Source organism: Felis catus, chromosome A1 (genome assembly GCF_018350175.1).
Source record: "Felis catus isolate Fca126 chromosome A1, F.catus_Fca126_mat1.0, whole genome shotgun sequence".
Lineage (NCBI taxonomy): Eukaryota > Metazoa > Chordata > Mammalia > Carnivora > Felidae > Felis > Felis catus.
In genome coordinates, this window is record NC_058368.1 from 70,085,531 (window position 1) to 70,100,605 (window position 15,075).

The 15,075-nt window shown below is 42.8% G+C and overlaps 1 protein-coding gene across 24 annotated transcripts in view; it reads right to left on the bottom strand.

The window, feature by feature from the left end:
• Positions 1–2,008: 2,008 nt before the first annotated feature.
• DOCK9 (dedicator of cytokinesis 9) overlaps positions 2,009–15,075 on the bottom strand; it is a 291,308-nt gene continuing 278,241 nt past the window's right edge. For 23 of the 24 annotated variants that reach the window (XM_023252831.2, XM_023252829.2, XM_023252810.2 and 20 more), the window contains 5 exons: positions 14,610–14,820; positions 8,795–8,985; positions 5,606–5,706; positions 5,332–5,470; positions 2,009–3,294 (listed from right to left, as the gene is read on the bottom strand). In XM_023252831.2, coding sequence (XP_023108599.1) covers positions 3,172–3,294; positions 5,332–5,470; positions 5,606–5,706; positions 8,795–8,985; positions 14,610–14,820 — 765 coding nt within the window. In that variant the 3' untranslated portion in view covers positions 2,009–3,171. Of the gene's footprint in view, positions 3,295–4,365; positions 4,374–5,331; positions 5,471–5,605; positions 5,707–8,794; positions 8,986–14,609; positions 14,821–15,075 lie in introns of all 24 variants that reach the window. The other variant, XM_023252814.2, reaches the window with a different exon arrangement.

Below are 15,075 nucleotides of genomic sequence, written 5' to 3' on the forward strand. Positions count from 1 at the left end.
TCAAGCTACCTTTCAAGTTACGTCCCAATTCTCAGCAGCCTTCTCCACACCAAGGAGCTGGCTCTGTTTATGTACAGTACCTAGAGCTGGTTACTTCCCAGGTAGCAAATATTCCTGATAAGATACTAACTACACTCTTATTCTGAAAGTTACTTCAAAAAAATCTTATTGAAGGGAGAATAAGGAGTTATTATTTACCAGGTATAGAGTTTCCGTTTGGGATGATGAAGAAGTTCTGCGGATGGATGGTGGTGGTGATTGCACAACATTGGACTTAATGCCACTGAATTGTACACTTGAAAATAGTTAAAATGGGGGACGCCTGGGGGGTTTAGTTGGGTAAGCATCCGACTTGGGGTCAGGTCATGATCTCACTGCTCGTGAGCGCGAGTCCCGCATTGGGCTCTGTGCTGACAGCTCAGAGCCTGGAATCTTCTTCGGATTCTGTGTCTCCCTCTCTCCCTCCCTCCCCCACTCACATTCTGTCTCTCTCAAAAACTAAACATTTTAAATGAAAAAATTAAAACAAAGAAATTGTTAAAATGATAAATTTTATATGTTTCTCTTACCTCAATAAAAAAGGGAAAGATGTATGGGAAACATAAACAAATTACTTAAAAATAGCAATAAAATTTTTTTAATGTTAAAAAAATTTCCCCAATACACTGCTACTTTATTGTGTGACTTCATACCAAAATGAGAATTTTATATGTAAACTAAATGATATTTTTAATTGGTACGGATGTACTCTGTCACGGGGTCAACAGTAGATGTCTTCAACAAGGAGATGGCTCCTTTCTCCACGGCTGTAATAAATGAGGGTTGGTCACCTTCCAAGCTGAATCATATCTGACATGGCATCTGTACAAATTACTCTCCAAGTCTAATGAAGAGATAGCAAGTTAGCACTTTCCAGACTTATATTTATCTTACTACACGGTGACTTGAGTTTTATGGTTTCTAAATAAGGCATTTATGACCAGGAAATCCAGCTCAGTGACAAAGGAGACATACTGCTATATCCATTCCTGCTGATGTTGGAGTCAAGGTTTATTACACTGCGCCGGGGAGGTCAGAGACTCAGGGCGAACCTTCATGGAGAATTGTGTTTAGCTCTAAATCCGGATCCGCTAATGGACGGGCTGTCGACTCTGGTGAATTGCCATCATGCTTCACCGTCTCTTCTTCATGCCCTTGTCTCCACCTATAAAATACGGACTTACCACTGACTGAGAATGTTTCAAAGACGCCAAAAGATCCTTGGCGTCTGGGTGTTCAAGATGTACATCACATTTTCTTTCCTCAACTGGTTATGTGAAAAACAGCCTTTAAAAAGCCTTCAAGTAGGAAAAGCAGCCATTTTACTTCTTGGGGCAAGACTCCTCTTCCTTTCATCGCTGTGACTACACGGGGCTGGGTGACAATGAACTCACCTGCCAGCCACCGGGCATATCAGAGGCAGGACCGGCACCTACAATCAGAGCTGTCACTTGACTTGGCTTTCTTTGGGATGACACAGATCGCAGGGCGTGTGCACACATGGCTGCTGGCTCAGTGACCAGCTTGTCTCCGAGTAGTCATCTCAAAAGCAAGCAAGGAAACTGATGAAGATGGAACTCTCGACAGAGCCGAAGAGGAAAAGCCAGAGGGCACAGGTGTCTGTGCAGGCTTGGCAACAGCTAGCAGAATTCAGAGCCAGGCCACGGTGCAGCAGCGCATTTATCCAAGGCAACTGGCAGATCTGAGGTCTAGACCTGCCTCCTGAAATCTGTACCACGGAGACATACGCGGGGGCAGACAAAATGGTACCAGGATTCCCCATGTACCCAACCTCAGCTTCAACAACTGCCAACGTTTGTCAGTCTTGTCTCCTCCACCCAGCCCCTTTCTTTTCCTCAACTTTTAAAGCAAATTTCATATACCATGTTAGTTCACCGCCAAGTATTCCAATATCCTGGCCCTCTTGGGAATGGCTAATAATAATAAATACCCAATATTCACTACCAGAAAATCAGCAATGTTATTTTTAATACAGATGTGGTACAGAATGTTTACTTACAGCAGGGCAGAGATTCTAGTTAAATAAAATTAAAAACCTTTATTTTCCCAAATATAAAATTACTAAATTAATGTCTCAAAAGAAAATATAACATGGTGAAAGCTTTAAATCACACCACGATTCACCACAGGATTTATGGTTTACCAATTACATACTCCACCACTTTGGCAAAAGGATGAGATTTTTTAAAAGTTTATAAACCTAACAGAGCAAAGACTGTATACACCTCCATATTGCACTTTTTTTATGTACAAGGATAAAACAGTAAAGTCAAGTGTATTGCATATACTAAGAACGGCACCAATTTGTCACAACGAAACTTAATGCAGAAGCGGATGTGAGGAGTATTAAAAAATGTAGAAATGTAATCCATGTATGTACAGAGTGTGGAGACTGTATTAACAAACTCATATGTACATTACAATATCCTGTACTACTTTTAAATTTTTTAGCATAGTTTTGTTTATTAATAGAGGCCTTTGGTTCTAAACTGCTTGACTAGTTTTAAGCTCACATAGTTTCTTAAGCTTTCCTATTTTTTAGATGCGAGTATATGAGTATAAAAGCACTCAACCTTCTGGCTCACTGGTACAAAAGTTACAATGATCAGTTCCCTTAGGTCATCAAAAACTAGTCACAAAAATAGTTCTTGTATTCAACCTGAATGTGCCACAGGAAAAAAAATATTTTCAAGGTTTTCCAGCTTAGCCTAGAGGCAAACGTTACTCCAGCCTCCATTTCAGTGCTACTGTCCCTGCTCTGTACATTCCAGAACACATGTTTTCTCTAGGCCATTTATTTTAATACTACTCCGTAAGGAAGAATAAAATCTCACTCCAGCTTAAGAGAGTTCGCCACACACCCCCGTTAAGACATAATGAAAAGTTCGAATATTGCCAGCAAGATTTAAAAAAATATGTGTACCCTCTTATGACTCTTCTAGAAAATCGGCTATGAAATAACACCGTTCTTGAGTTCCTTTCTCTCCCATTCCCCTTCACTTCTTCTTGTGCTCGGTCCTCCCTGTGTCTTGCACGAGCCCAGTGATTAACTTTGGAAATCATCCTGAGTTTGCAAATGACAAAGCCCCACATACGGTCCGTGAGGCAAAATCACACAACTGAGGACGAGCTGGTCATTCCGTGAACCAGGGTGCTTGTTGGAGTCCCGCTGATGGCATTGAAGATGTGAAGGGAATTCGGTAAAACGCTCGTCTTCTCCTCCAGTGGGCAAATCTTGAGGCACAGAAACACAACATTACTGAAGTGTAATGCCCCTAAAGACATTTCTCAAAATGGCGTGTTTCACGTAACACAATTTATCATCCAATGGTCACTGTTACTCTGAATGATGGTATGCTCAGAGAGCTCGGCTTTGGCGGTTTGCAGAGGGATTGTGTCAGCTCATCTAGAAAATGACCTTTTTCAGATCAGGATTTTAAGGGAAAGTCAAGTACAATGGGTTTTGTTTCCTTTATAAAGTACTGAATGGAGCCTTCTCTTCTAGACTCACCAGATTATAAGGTGGTGAAGTCTATCTTACACGTACTTGCCAGGGACACGACCTAGCCCTGTCGCTTGGAAAAGTCTTTTAAAATGAGTCCTGAGCATCTCTGTTTTTCCACTGGCTCCTTCTCTCAGGGTCTTACAGATTTCCATCCTGGGGAAGAGACAGCAGCTGCCCCTATGACCCTGAACAGGTCTCTCTTCACACTCGGTAATGCGGGGGAGAATTCTAGGGGCGAGACTTGACCTACTGACAGGTGGAAATTGAGAGGAACATACACAGTCAGAGGCTCCCCTGGGAAAACCAAAAGCAAGTCTACTCCAGGTCACAACCCTTTTCGCTTAAGGATTCAAGAGTTTAATCTTCACAGTTGTTGAGATAATGGAAAGTTCAAGGTGCAGTTTAGAGCACGGCACTGCGAGAAATGTCCATATGATATGGGAGCTTATTCTAACATTATCAGTCCACATTGTTTTCCTACTTTCTTCTCTTCTAGTGCCAAATGCTGACACCCACTGATCAAACTCTCTGTTACACAGCAATCTGTAAGCTCCATGGAAAAGACCTTGGGCTTTCTCCAAAAACTAATTTTCATGAGACCATCCCTTTTCTGCTTTATCATTCACACATGTATTTCTTTCATCAGTTCAATTTTTTTCTACTTTTCTACATGCCCGGAAGAGGGTGCCTCCCTCTGCACACACTTTATGCCAATGTCTGCAGTTATTCAAACTCAGTCATAACTTTACGTGAAGCAGTTTATCGAGGTTCAGAAAAATAAAATTAAAAAATGACATTACCATCCCATCTGAATGTGTTAGCATGGAAGAGGAGGAAAAAAAAGCAAGCAAGTTAAAGATCAGACATTTCAGTTAGTTTCCTGCAAAAGAAATTTCCTAACTGGATCGTCACATGATATGTTAACTGATATAAGTGGTCCTCGCTTTCATTTGAGAGACTGAACGACAATCGTGTAGGAAACCGGAAAAGGAGTTATGTGCAATGGAAGTACTCATGTTACTTGTGAAGAATGGCACTGTGATTTGGAAGAAGTCACTGTGGCCGATGGAGAATGGACCCCTACAAAATCAGTACTCTGGAAGCTGCTCTTTGACATGCACTTAGTTGCCTGGGTAGCTGCCCCTCTGACTACTGAGCCCACATACATGATCCTACTGAAAGGAGCTCATACAGGAAGGTGATAGTAGCCATGTAACCAGGAAAGATGCCCAAAATAACAAGGACTAGAGAAGCCACCATGAAGAATCCATTAGGGGACCCAAGTCAGTTGTGAACAGTCAAAAACTGAACAACCCTGTTCTTTTAAGTGGCGAAAGAGATTTAATGTTAACAGAAAATTCTTTAAACTTAGGCTGGCAAGTCTTGGTCTTTCAAAGGATTGGGTGAATAAAAAGATTTCTAGGAACAAGCTAGGTATTTCTTTTTTATGCAAGTCTTGTTTTGCTTTGAGCCAGATTAGGGTGGGGAGGGACAGAGCTTCGAACCACAACCACCTCTAAGAGTGACAAAAAGGAGGTGGGTGCTGCTCTCCTCTGGTTGTGTTAGATGTTAACAGGTGGGCTAGCTCTTAGCCCTTCCCCAGGTAACCTGCGCTCAGAGGGCAGCAGCGTGTAGCATGCTACATTACTCTTCAGATACCAAAATTCTGGAAGGACATCAGAAGGTTTAGGCCATCCCAGGGCACATGTGAGAACCCAACTAGCACGTGCTTGCTAAAAATGACAAGAACCGAGTGTGGCACTTACCTGCTCGTGCATGATCTCGGAAAGCTCTTTCGCCATCTCCCTGTAGTTGGCCTTCATTTCTTCCTGGTACTCTAGCTGGTCCTCTTTGATCAGCCGCTCATTTACCGCTAAGGCTTGACCGCAAGCTTCCACAAATTGCCTGAAATGGTAAGAGAGAGGGAAATAAAGGCATGTTGAGGACAAAGAGAGAGTCCAACTGGTAGCACCTCTTTCTTGAATGAGCACAGATATGATGGCTACTTGAAGAGAAAGAGACATTTCCAGTGTACTTTACCTGAAAACTTCTTTAAGCAACTTCACTTTGTTGTCAGGGTATCTTTTTGTGTTTGTGTCATCTAGGAAAGCTCGGGCATATGCTAGTGGACCTGCGTTGACCTAGATCAAGAACAAAGATTTTAAAGTATGTTATTATAAAAATGACCATTCTCATTGATTTGGTTTCAGTTGGCATGTGCTAACAACGCTGTTCAAGCTAGTCATGACTCCTGCCCTCCAGGAACTGACAATCTGAAAGAGGAAACCATGAACAAAGCTTGTATTATTATATGTCATTTGATTTTATCACCTCAGACATCATCAGGGTGTTTGAGATGATGGCTCATTTTACGAAGGAGGAAGCAGAGTTTGGAAAACTGAAGGACTTGTTCAAGGTTGAACAGCCAGTAAGCAAAACACTTGAGGTCAGAGCCCAAGTCTTCCAATTGGTATTTGTGCTACTCTACACTGACAGAAGGTCCATGTGTGAGTTCAGTGAAAAACTAAAGAATATAGTATATTGGCCAATTTTTTAAAAACTGTTCACCTCTTTGAACTGTGTAGACAGCCATGGACAAATCGATTTGCTATCTTCAAATGAAGTAACCAGCTGAGGTGTGCTGGAATGCCAAAGATTAGGGGCATTTAGCAACAGGATGAGTGAACCAGAACCCTGCATCTCTTGATTAGCCAAGAAGAGTTCCTTGAAGTTGGATAGTCAGGATACATGGGAATGTGGAGAGAAAGAAGGTCAGATACACTGGGTGGGAAAGAGAAAGTCCTAGGCATCTGAGATGGCGTGAGAAAGAACTTGACATGTGATTATCACATCATTTTCCCTGGTAGGTCTGGCGGGCTTGGAAGGTAAGTAAGTAGGGAGGGTCTGTCACTGTTGGTGAAGAGCTGGGCTGTGGTTCTGACCCACGGTAGGCATGACCTGTGCAGTAATGGCAGGAGAGCTGAGGTGTGGGAATTCATACCCGAGGTGGGGAGACAGAGGGCCACAGTGGTGGGAGATGGGCCTCCAAGTCAGGAACAACTAGTTAACCTGTGATGACTGCAGGTATCATCATACTGGTGTTGCATGGGGAACTATGCTAATGATCTGGACATGACCCAAATGACCAATTACCTAAAATGACACAATATACTCAATTTTAAGGATATGCAAACAGGAAAGCTGATATGATTTCATAAGGACTAACATAACCAGATCTTGGAGTACAGAGTCATATAGCCACCATGATGGCTCTGTCCTATACAAGAGCAACCCCAGTGAGGTTCTTGGTATAAGAATTACAGAAATACCTAAATAAAATGGTAAAGTTAATTTCCTATAGCTGCAACTTCACTGTTACCTTGGTGGGCACACACGTATAAAAAAAAAAAATCTCCTCAGGGTCACCTGATTGGCTCAGTCATTTAAGCGTCTGAGTCTTGGTTTCAGCTCAGGTCACGATCTCATGGTTGGTGAGTTAGAGCCCCACATTGGCTCAAGAGCTTGCTTAGGATTCTCTCTCTCCCTCTCTCTCTACCCCTCCCCTGCTCACGTTGTGTCTGTCTCTCTCAAAATAAAGAAATAAACTTTAAAAAGAAACTCATCATCATGGAATAATGATCTTTGCTTCTTAAAGATGATTGGGTATTTATAAATCTCTAAGGTCGCTGTCAAATGGAAGGGCACATTATGCCCTTTAGAAAGCTCAACCTGTCCAGCCCCACCCTTTACTGGCGCCCATACCCTCCGCTGGTATTCTGATAGAGGCTGGATGTTCCCAGGCTATGTTAATGAGTGGTTTTGTTTTTATAGTTGTAGAAAAGTGTGGCCTGTGGACCCATTATGTAATTGCTCATGTTAGAATATTTATCGTATTCACTTGATAACTTATTTTGGTACATAAGTCTTTCAGGTCATGAGGGAAGAGGTTGAAACATCTACAAGCCCTTTTGTGGTGAATGACATTTAGAAAATGTTAGGCAACCATCCAGTGTGCTTTGATTAGAAAGGTAACAAGAACTGATTCCAGAAAATAAACGAAAAAAAACCTTAAAACTTACATATTACATCTACATGCAACTTTCATAAATGTAAGACATTTATGAGATAAAACATAAGTGGGGGAGGCGCAGAGAGGGAGACACAGAATCTGAAGCAGGCTCCAGGCTCTGAGCTGTTAGCAGAGAGCCTGATGTGGGGCTTGAACTCACGAACCATGAGATCATGACCTGAGCCGAAGTTGGACGCTTAACCAATTGAGCTACCCAGGTGCCCCAAATGTAACCTTCTTTGAAGAAAGGAATTGGATATAAGGATGTGTGTGTATGTGTGTGTGTAAAACATGTGCTAGAATTACCTATATATACTTAAAAAAATCACTAAAGCAAGAAGCATACAAATCACTGGAAGGAGGTGATTTGCCAATTTCCTTGGAAATCATGTAAGTAAGATACCTTTTAAAAACCAATTATTTTGAAGTATAATATACAAACAAAAAGGTACATATACCATGAGGTCATACCTTATTGAATTTTCACAACTGAACATACATATATAATCAGTAGATAAAAAACTATCTTTTCACTAAATGGTGCACATTGCTTGGATAACTATATGGAAAAAATGTATCTTGACCCCTATCTGTTACCACATACAATAGATTCCAGCTGGATTGCAGATCTATACAGGAATACTAAACAAAGGAAGAAAACATAGGAGAACATTTTTGAAACAGATTTAAGAACGAAGTTCTTAAAGAGGGCGCAAAAATGTTACTAATTAAGGAAAAATTAATTAATTTACCATAAAATGAAAAAATTTCTGTTAATCAAAACAGACCATTAAGAGAGTGAAACTTAAGGTACTTTTTCAGATACAATTTTCATAGAAACCAGAAAACAACAGTTTTGTAAGGAACCCTACAGCTATTCACACTTCTTTTATTTAGAAGAGTCTTGATGTTTCCAGTTAGGCACCTAGAATTCCCCAAAGTACTAAAAAGACACTCCTCCAGGTGGGGTTGGGTGGGGGCCCCAAGTCTACCGCCCCCTTCTGGTATCAGGAGACACTGCACAGATACTGGAAGGTAACTGGGATAACCAGGTCAAGTAGGGATCTACACTAGACCTTGCTGGGCTTGAAATTTACCAAGGTCCAAATGAGCCCCTGCGTCTGTTGCCCTGTGGTTTGCTTTGACAGTGCTGGGCTCACCTGAACGCTCACGCTGCCCTGGAGTTTGAGCTGCAGCTTAATCATGTCTACTTCGGCTGAGGAACACAGCTGCCGGAGCTCGGCCACCTTCTTACTCATCTCATCAATGGCTACTTCGATGGGGTTCAGGTCGGTGTGGTGCTGGTACATGACGGGGATCCGCTTCTTCACATAAGGGAAGCAGTGTATTGCTGTGGAGGAACGAGTCCCAGAAATGATGCCGCAGCTTGTATCGTCTTTACTACTATTGAGGTAGAAGTACTTATTATTCCCATTTTATAGATAAGGAACCCAAATCTTGCTAAAGTCACATGCCAGGGTTTCGTGGAACCACAGCACTGTCTTCTTTTATCACTGTGCATGTTTATTTTTTTTTTAATTATTTTTATTTTTAAATATTTATTTATTTTTGAGACAGAGAGAGACAGAGCATGAACGGGGGAGGGTCAGAGAGAGAGGGAGACACAGAATCCGAAGCAGGCTCCAGGCTCTGAGCTGTCAGCACAGAGCCCGACGCGGGGCTCGAACCCACGGACCGTGAGATCATGACCTGAGCCGAAGTCGGACGCTTAACCGACTAAGCCACCCAGGCGCCCCTCACTGTGCATGTTTAATGACAGGTTGTATGGTGCAAAGTCAAGAGAGTTGGGTCTTTTTGTATATGCTTGAAGAAATTACTATCATTTCCTGCTCAGTTTTCTTAACCATAAATGCCTTACCTTCCTTGGAAGTTGTGAGATCTGAAAGACTAGTAGGTGTAAGAGGGCTTTGAAAACATTAAGAACGGTACAGAGTTTTGAGATATCAACAGACAAGATTTTAAGTCCAGAAAATAGTTCCATAAATATATCCTTGAGAAAATTCACTTCTCTAGAGAATTTTGAATTACATGCTTGAATTTGCACAAATCAGAGAAATCAGTGAAAAATAACAAGTGAGAACATATTTCCAAGTATTTTATAAACCAGATATTCAGGCTGTTGAAGTCACACTAATCATAGAGATATTTTGAAACAGAAGTGAATAAAAAACAGAAATAAGAATATTTACGTTTTCTTATACTTTTTTCTCCCCTACAAAAAAAACAACCAATAGTATTGTTTTCACTTATCATAATAAGATGCCTGAACGTATCAACAAAATGAATAGAAAAACAGCCAGTTCTAATTTGGGTCTGTTTTAAATTTCTACCTTTTTGCTTTACATGGCATATAAATATCTCTAATATCTTTATTTAATATATATTTATGAATAGACATGAATATAAATGCTTAAAAGCTAATTTTATTTTTTAACAAGCAAAAGTAAGACGGGAGTGTTACGCTTGGATCATTGCTGTTTAGTAAGTGGCTAGGGAGAGTTTACTTAGAAAGGCCTCAGTGAGAAAACAGGGCCAGCACCATGCAGCACACAGTCCAGGTGGGTCACCCAAAGTCTGCACAAAGCGGGAGGTGTTCAGCCTGCCGCAGCCTCAAGTCACACCCTGACAGGCCTGTTCTAGTCCCTCAATGTTTTATCGATCACAGACCAAAGGTCTGTGTCTCCTATTTCTTTTGCATTCCTTGTGGATGGTTTTTAAGTGGCAGCAGTGGGATTGATCAATCCTCTTGGAACCTGACGCTTCTTTGGTAGCGTGGTAAGACCTGGGCCTCGCTGCTCTCCAGCCGGGGAGCCAGAGGTGCACCCGGGGGTGGACAGAAAGCGCTTTACAGACTGCCACTGCACTGCCATGAGTAAGAAGTGCCGTGGAAGCGTTTCATGAGGGTAACAGTGGTGTCAAAACACAGGTGATTAGCGTAATCACAGTTATTTTTGAGTATTTCCAAGAGAACAGTTAATTCCACGGATGTCTGTGAGATGTACGCGGACTATACGGATTTCATTCAGCGTAAAAGTCCTGAGTCTTGCGATGGTAAGTGGAGACTTAGAGAAGCAAGGGAGAGTATAATGATACAGAAAACTCAGAGCCTGTGCATGAGCCCACCAGGTCCACGTGAGCTGGGATTCCCCTGCCTTCCTTGCTGGCCCCATCTTTCTTCCTCTCCCTCAGACTCACTCAGCTCCAGCCATGCCGGCCTGCTGGTTGTCCCCTGAATGTGCTGGGCACAAGCACCCCCACCCATTGGCTTTTGCTCAGACAGCTCCTTCTTCCTCCAGATGTTTGCGTGGCCTACTCCCTCACCTCCTTCAAGTCTGGTCTAAAGTGTCACCTCCTCAAGTGAGGCCCCTCTGGGCTACTCCATTTTAAATTGCAACCCTACCCCTTCAGTCCCACCTTTCTGATCTCCTTTTGCTTTTGTCCAGAACAAGTATTACCTTCCAACACAGGTATGTTTACCCATTATGTTTACTGGTTATTGTCTGTCTCCTTCTGCTAGAAGGAGACTGCCTAATGCAGACGTGTGTGTTTTGTTACAAAGCCAGGATGGAATACTGCCTGTGCTCCATAAATGTTGTGGAATCAATTAATGCATTAGTGTCCAAATGGCTAAATGAAAGAGCAAAGTGGCCTGGAGGGTGGAAGGTTAGGTGACTGACTGAGTGAAGCATCACGTTACTATAAAATGGCTGGACCTCATGCCGTGCGGCCTTTCAGGAAGGAAGGTGAGGAAGAAGGGGCTGAGGGGCATGGGTGCCTGTACAGCCTGGTGAGACTGAATAGAAGGTGAAGAGCAGGAGAATATTTCTACCCTGAGTGGGAGTCTGGGCAGGATTTGGAAGACTCTGGAATAGTGATTGGGAAGAAGCTCCATGGCAGGAGTTCCATGACAGGAAGAGAGGAGGGGGTTAAGTTGGGAGGCAGGCTCAGAAATTTACACAGAAGGGGTGTGGAGGTTTTCCTGGTTTTCCAAATGATCCCACAATTGCAGTGAACTGACTGACCTACCCAGGAAAGCAAGCCTTTGCCGGGTTCAGAGGTCAGGCAGGGCCGGGGCTCCCCCACAACTTGGATGGTCAAAGGTCTGGTTTGAAGGAAAGCAATGGAAGAAGAGCCTGAAGGATTAATAACATAGGGGAAAACTCTCAAGTTCAAAGTCTTTGGAATATCCTGGTCTGTGTGCCTGTAAAGGTTGATACGGAGCTCACGTGTTCTTAGTAGCATTTTTACAACCCTTTCTCTAAATCTTTATGCTGCCCAGTAACTATCCTTTTGATATTTGGAGATCTTTCAGGGTGAAAACTATACCTTTTTTGGGTATTTTGTTGTACTGTAATCCCCTTTGGCTCATTAGCAACCTCAAAAGGCAAGGGGACAACTGGTGGATAAGATCCAGCGAAATAAAGTACATTCTTGCCCCTCCTGGGTATCATTTATGATGTTCTTCAACACAAGATGGATAGTGTAAGTCTATCCATTTCACAGATGGGGAAACTAAGGCATAGAGAGAGATTAGGTGACTTGCCCGGGATCACAGTGAGCACTGCCCTGGGTCTGCAGGACGAGGCCCGGGCTCTGTACTGCCCATACTTTCCCATCCCCACAGATGAGCCGACACCCCTGTGTTAACTCTGCCTCTCTCTGCAGCGGTGATACTCTGTCTCCTCTGTTCCGGCAGGTACAGAGCTTTGCTCTTGTTCTCTAGCTGATCAAAAACATTTCTGTGACAAAATGATAAACTGCGACCCTGAAGGAAATCTGGCCAGGGAAAACACTGTTTCTGAATCGATAATGTTACCTGAGCAGAATAATCCTAATAAAAAATCCTGACCCTGACTCATCAGGGAACTGGGTTTATTTTAAGCGCAGTGCTTAAACTGGAGCGGCACCAGAGTCACCTGGGGGGGCTTGTTCAACACAACTAGCCGGGCCCCACGCCCAGAGTTTCTGATTCAGCAGGGCTGGGCGGGGCCCACAAATCTGAATTTCTCCCGTTCCCAGATGATGCTTATGCTGCAGGTCCAGGAGCAGTGTGATAAGCACGGACTTAAGGTCATGACTGTAGAGATAAATGCCCCAAGCTGGCATAGTGACCCCACCTAGAAATGTAGTTATCTTGTCTAAGAAGAAGAATTTGCTACTGTGTCCATGAGAAGAACAACTCCTCTCCCCATGGGGAGGGACTACCATTTTTGAGGACAATACTGTTTGAATTTCACGTGTTATCATTACTCTAAAAGTAGTAGGGGCTCTTTCTTTAAGAAAGCAGGAGTTTTTTTTTTTTGTTTTTTTAATTTTAACTTTTATCTCAGTTCCTTCCTAGGAAGGGTGAAGAATTCTCTGTAATATGCTGTTCTGAGCTATTTTACAATGAGTCATGTTCTTTCTTTGGTAATAGCTTTACTGAGATACAGACTCACCCACTGAAAGTGTCCAGTTCAGTGGTGAGAGTGGAGCCCATGTGAAATGTGGCATCTTAACAGGGGTCCTTTCACTCATCATCACACTGTTCCCTATTATTGCCCGGCAACATCGGCTTCTAGACAGAGCAATGGACACCTTCCTGGTTCTACTGAACTATCACTCTTTGAAACAGCGGATATAGACACACCTGGCTTTCTGAGCAGACCTCTCACCGACTTTTTTTGAGGTCAAGAAAGTGTTCTATCTTAGGTTACCCTAGTCACGCTGCTGACCCCAACCCAAGAGTGGACAAGGTCAAGTTCCCCCAGAGAAGGTAAGAGTCTACACTGTCAGGAACTAGGAAATGATGCAAAACACATTTCTGAGAATGGGTTATCAATGGCTAACCAGGGTCCAAGGATCTATTAAAGCTCCTGTCACAGCTGAACGGAGAGCCTCTGAAGGCAGTGAGCTTCCTGCTAGGGCCGGTATCCAAGCTGAGGGTGGCCAGCCACTCTCAGAGATGAGACACAAGGGATCCAACCTCATATCCTATTTATTCACTCAGCCTAAAATCCCTGACCAGGTTCAGGCCGGGAACTGTGTGAGAAAGACATGTAGGGGTCTCTTCCTGTGAAGGAGACACAGAACCGTATGCAGGGGCTCTTGAGGCCCTGGGCCTGGAGAGGGGTCTGCATGGGTTTCAGAAGGTGTCTGTAAGTCACCTGAAATTGTGTGCAAAAGCTCTCTGAGGAGATAAGGGCCCACTGGTTTCATCAGATTCTAAAAAAGGGTCAGTGACTTGACTTCGGGTATGAACTTCTGGTTGAGCAGAAGAAGAAAATGTTAACAAATAGAAAAATGTCAGGAGTATTCAAAAGTAAGCATTAGATAAATGTTAAAATGAAACAGATATCTGGGGAAAGTTAACTAAGCCTGAAGGGCCCTTCCTTCTAGAAGCTTCTGGATCCCTTCCAGAGAACTCTTTACCTTGGTGTCCAGGCTAATGTCTGTATGGGATTCTGGAAGGTATTATGCTAAGCGAAATAAGTCAGTTAGAAAAAGAGATCATATGATTTCACTCCTAAGTGGAATTTGAGAAACTCAACAGATGAACACAGGGGAAGGGAAGGAAAAATAAGATGAAAACAGAGAGGGAGACAAACTATAAGAGACTCTTAAATACAGAGAACAAGCTGAGGGTTGCTGGAGGGGGTGGGGTAAATGGGTGATGGACATTAAGGAGGACACTTGTTGGGATCAGCACTGGGTGTCATATGTAAGAGATGAATCACTGGGCTCTACTCCTGAAGCCAAGACTACACTGTATGTTATTTAACTCGAAAATAAATTAATAAAAAAAGAAAAGCAAAGAAAAGAAAAGCAAAGAAAGGAAAAGAAAAGAAAGGAAAAGAAAAAAGAAGAGAAGAGAAAAGGGAAAAGGAAAGGAAAGGAAAGGAAAGGAAAGGAAAGGAAAGGAAAGAAAAGAAAAGAGAAGAGAAAAGAAACGAAGAGAAGCAAGGGCAACGGTACCTGTCAATATGGTTCGCCGTTTGCACTGCTCCTCAACCCCGCCCTGCCTTTTCCCAGTCTGAGTGAAGGGCATCTCAAACATGAAGCGGCGAATGTTATGAGATCTCTCAAATTCCGTTTTCCTTTCTTGCAATTCTTTTTCATCGAAGAATGGAATCACGTGAGTCACCTGGATGTATGCATACTTGGAATCCAGATCCTTAGGGTTGACCTTTAAGGGAATAAACAAAAGGGGAGATTGGTGCTATTTGACGGACTCTTTCAAAGCATCCCTAAGCTTGTCTTTCCACTTCTTATTAATACAAGATTTGGAAAAGTTTAGAAAAGTGGAAAAAAAAATAGTACAACAAACACCCACATACCCACCACTTAGAACGATTGCTAATGCTTTGTTCAAGTACATACACACACACACACACACACACACACGCATACGTGGACGCACACTTACACATGTACGTATAGA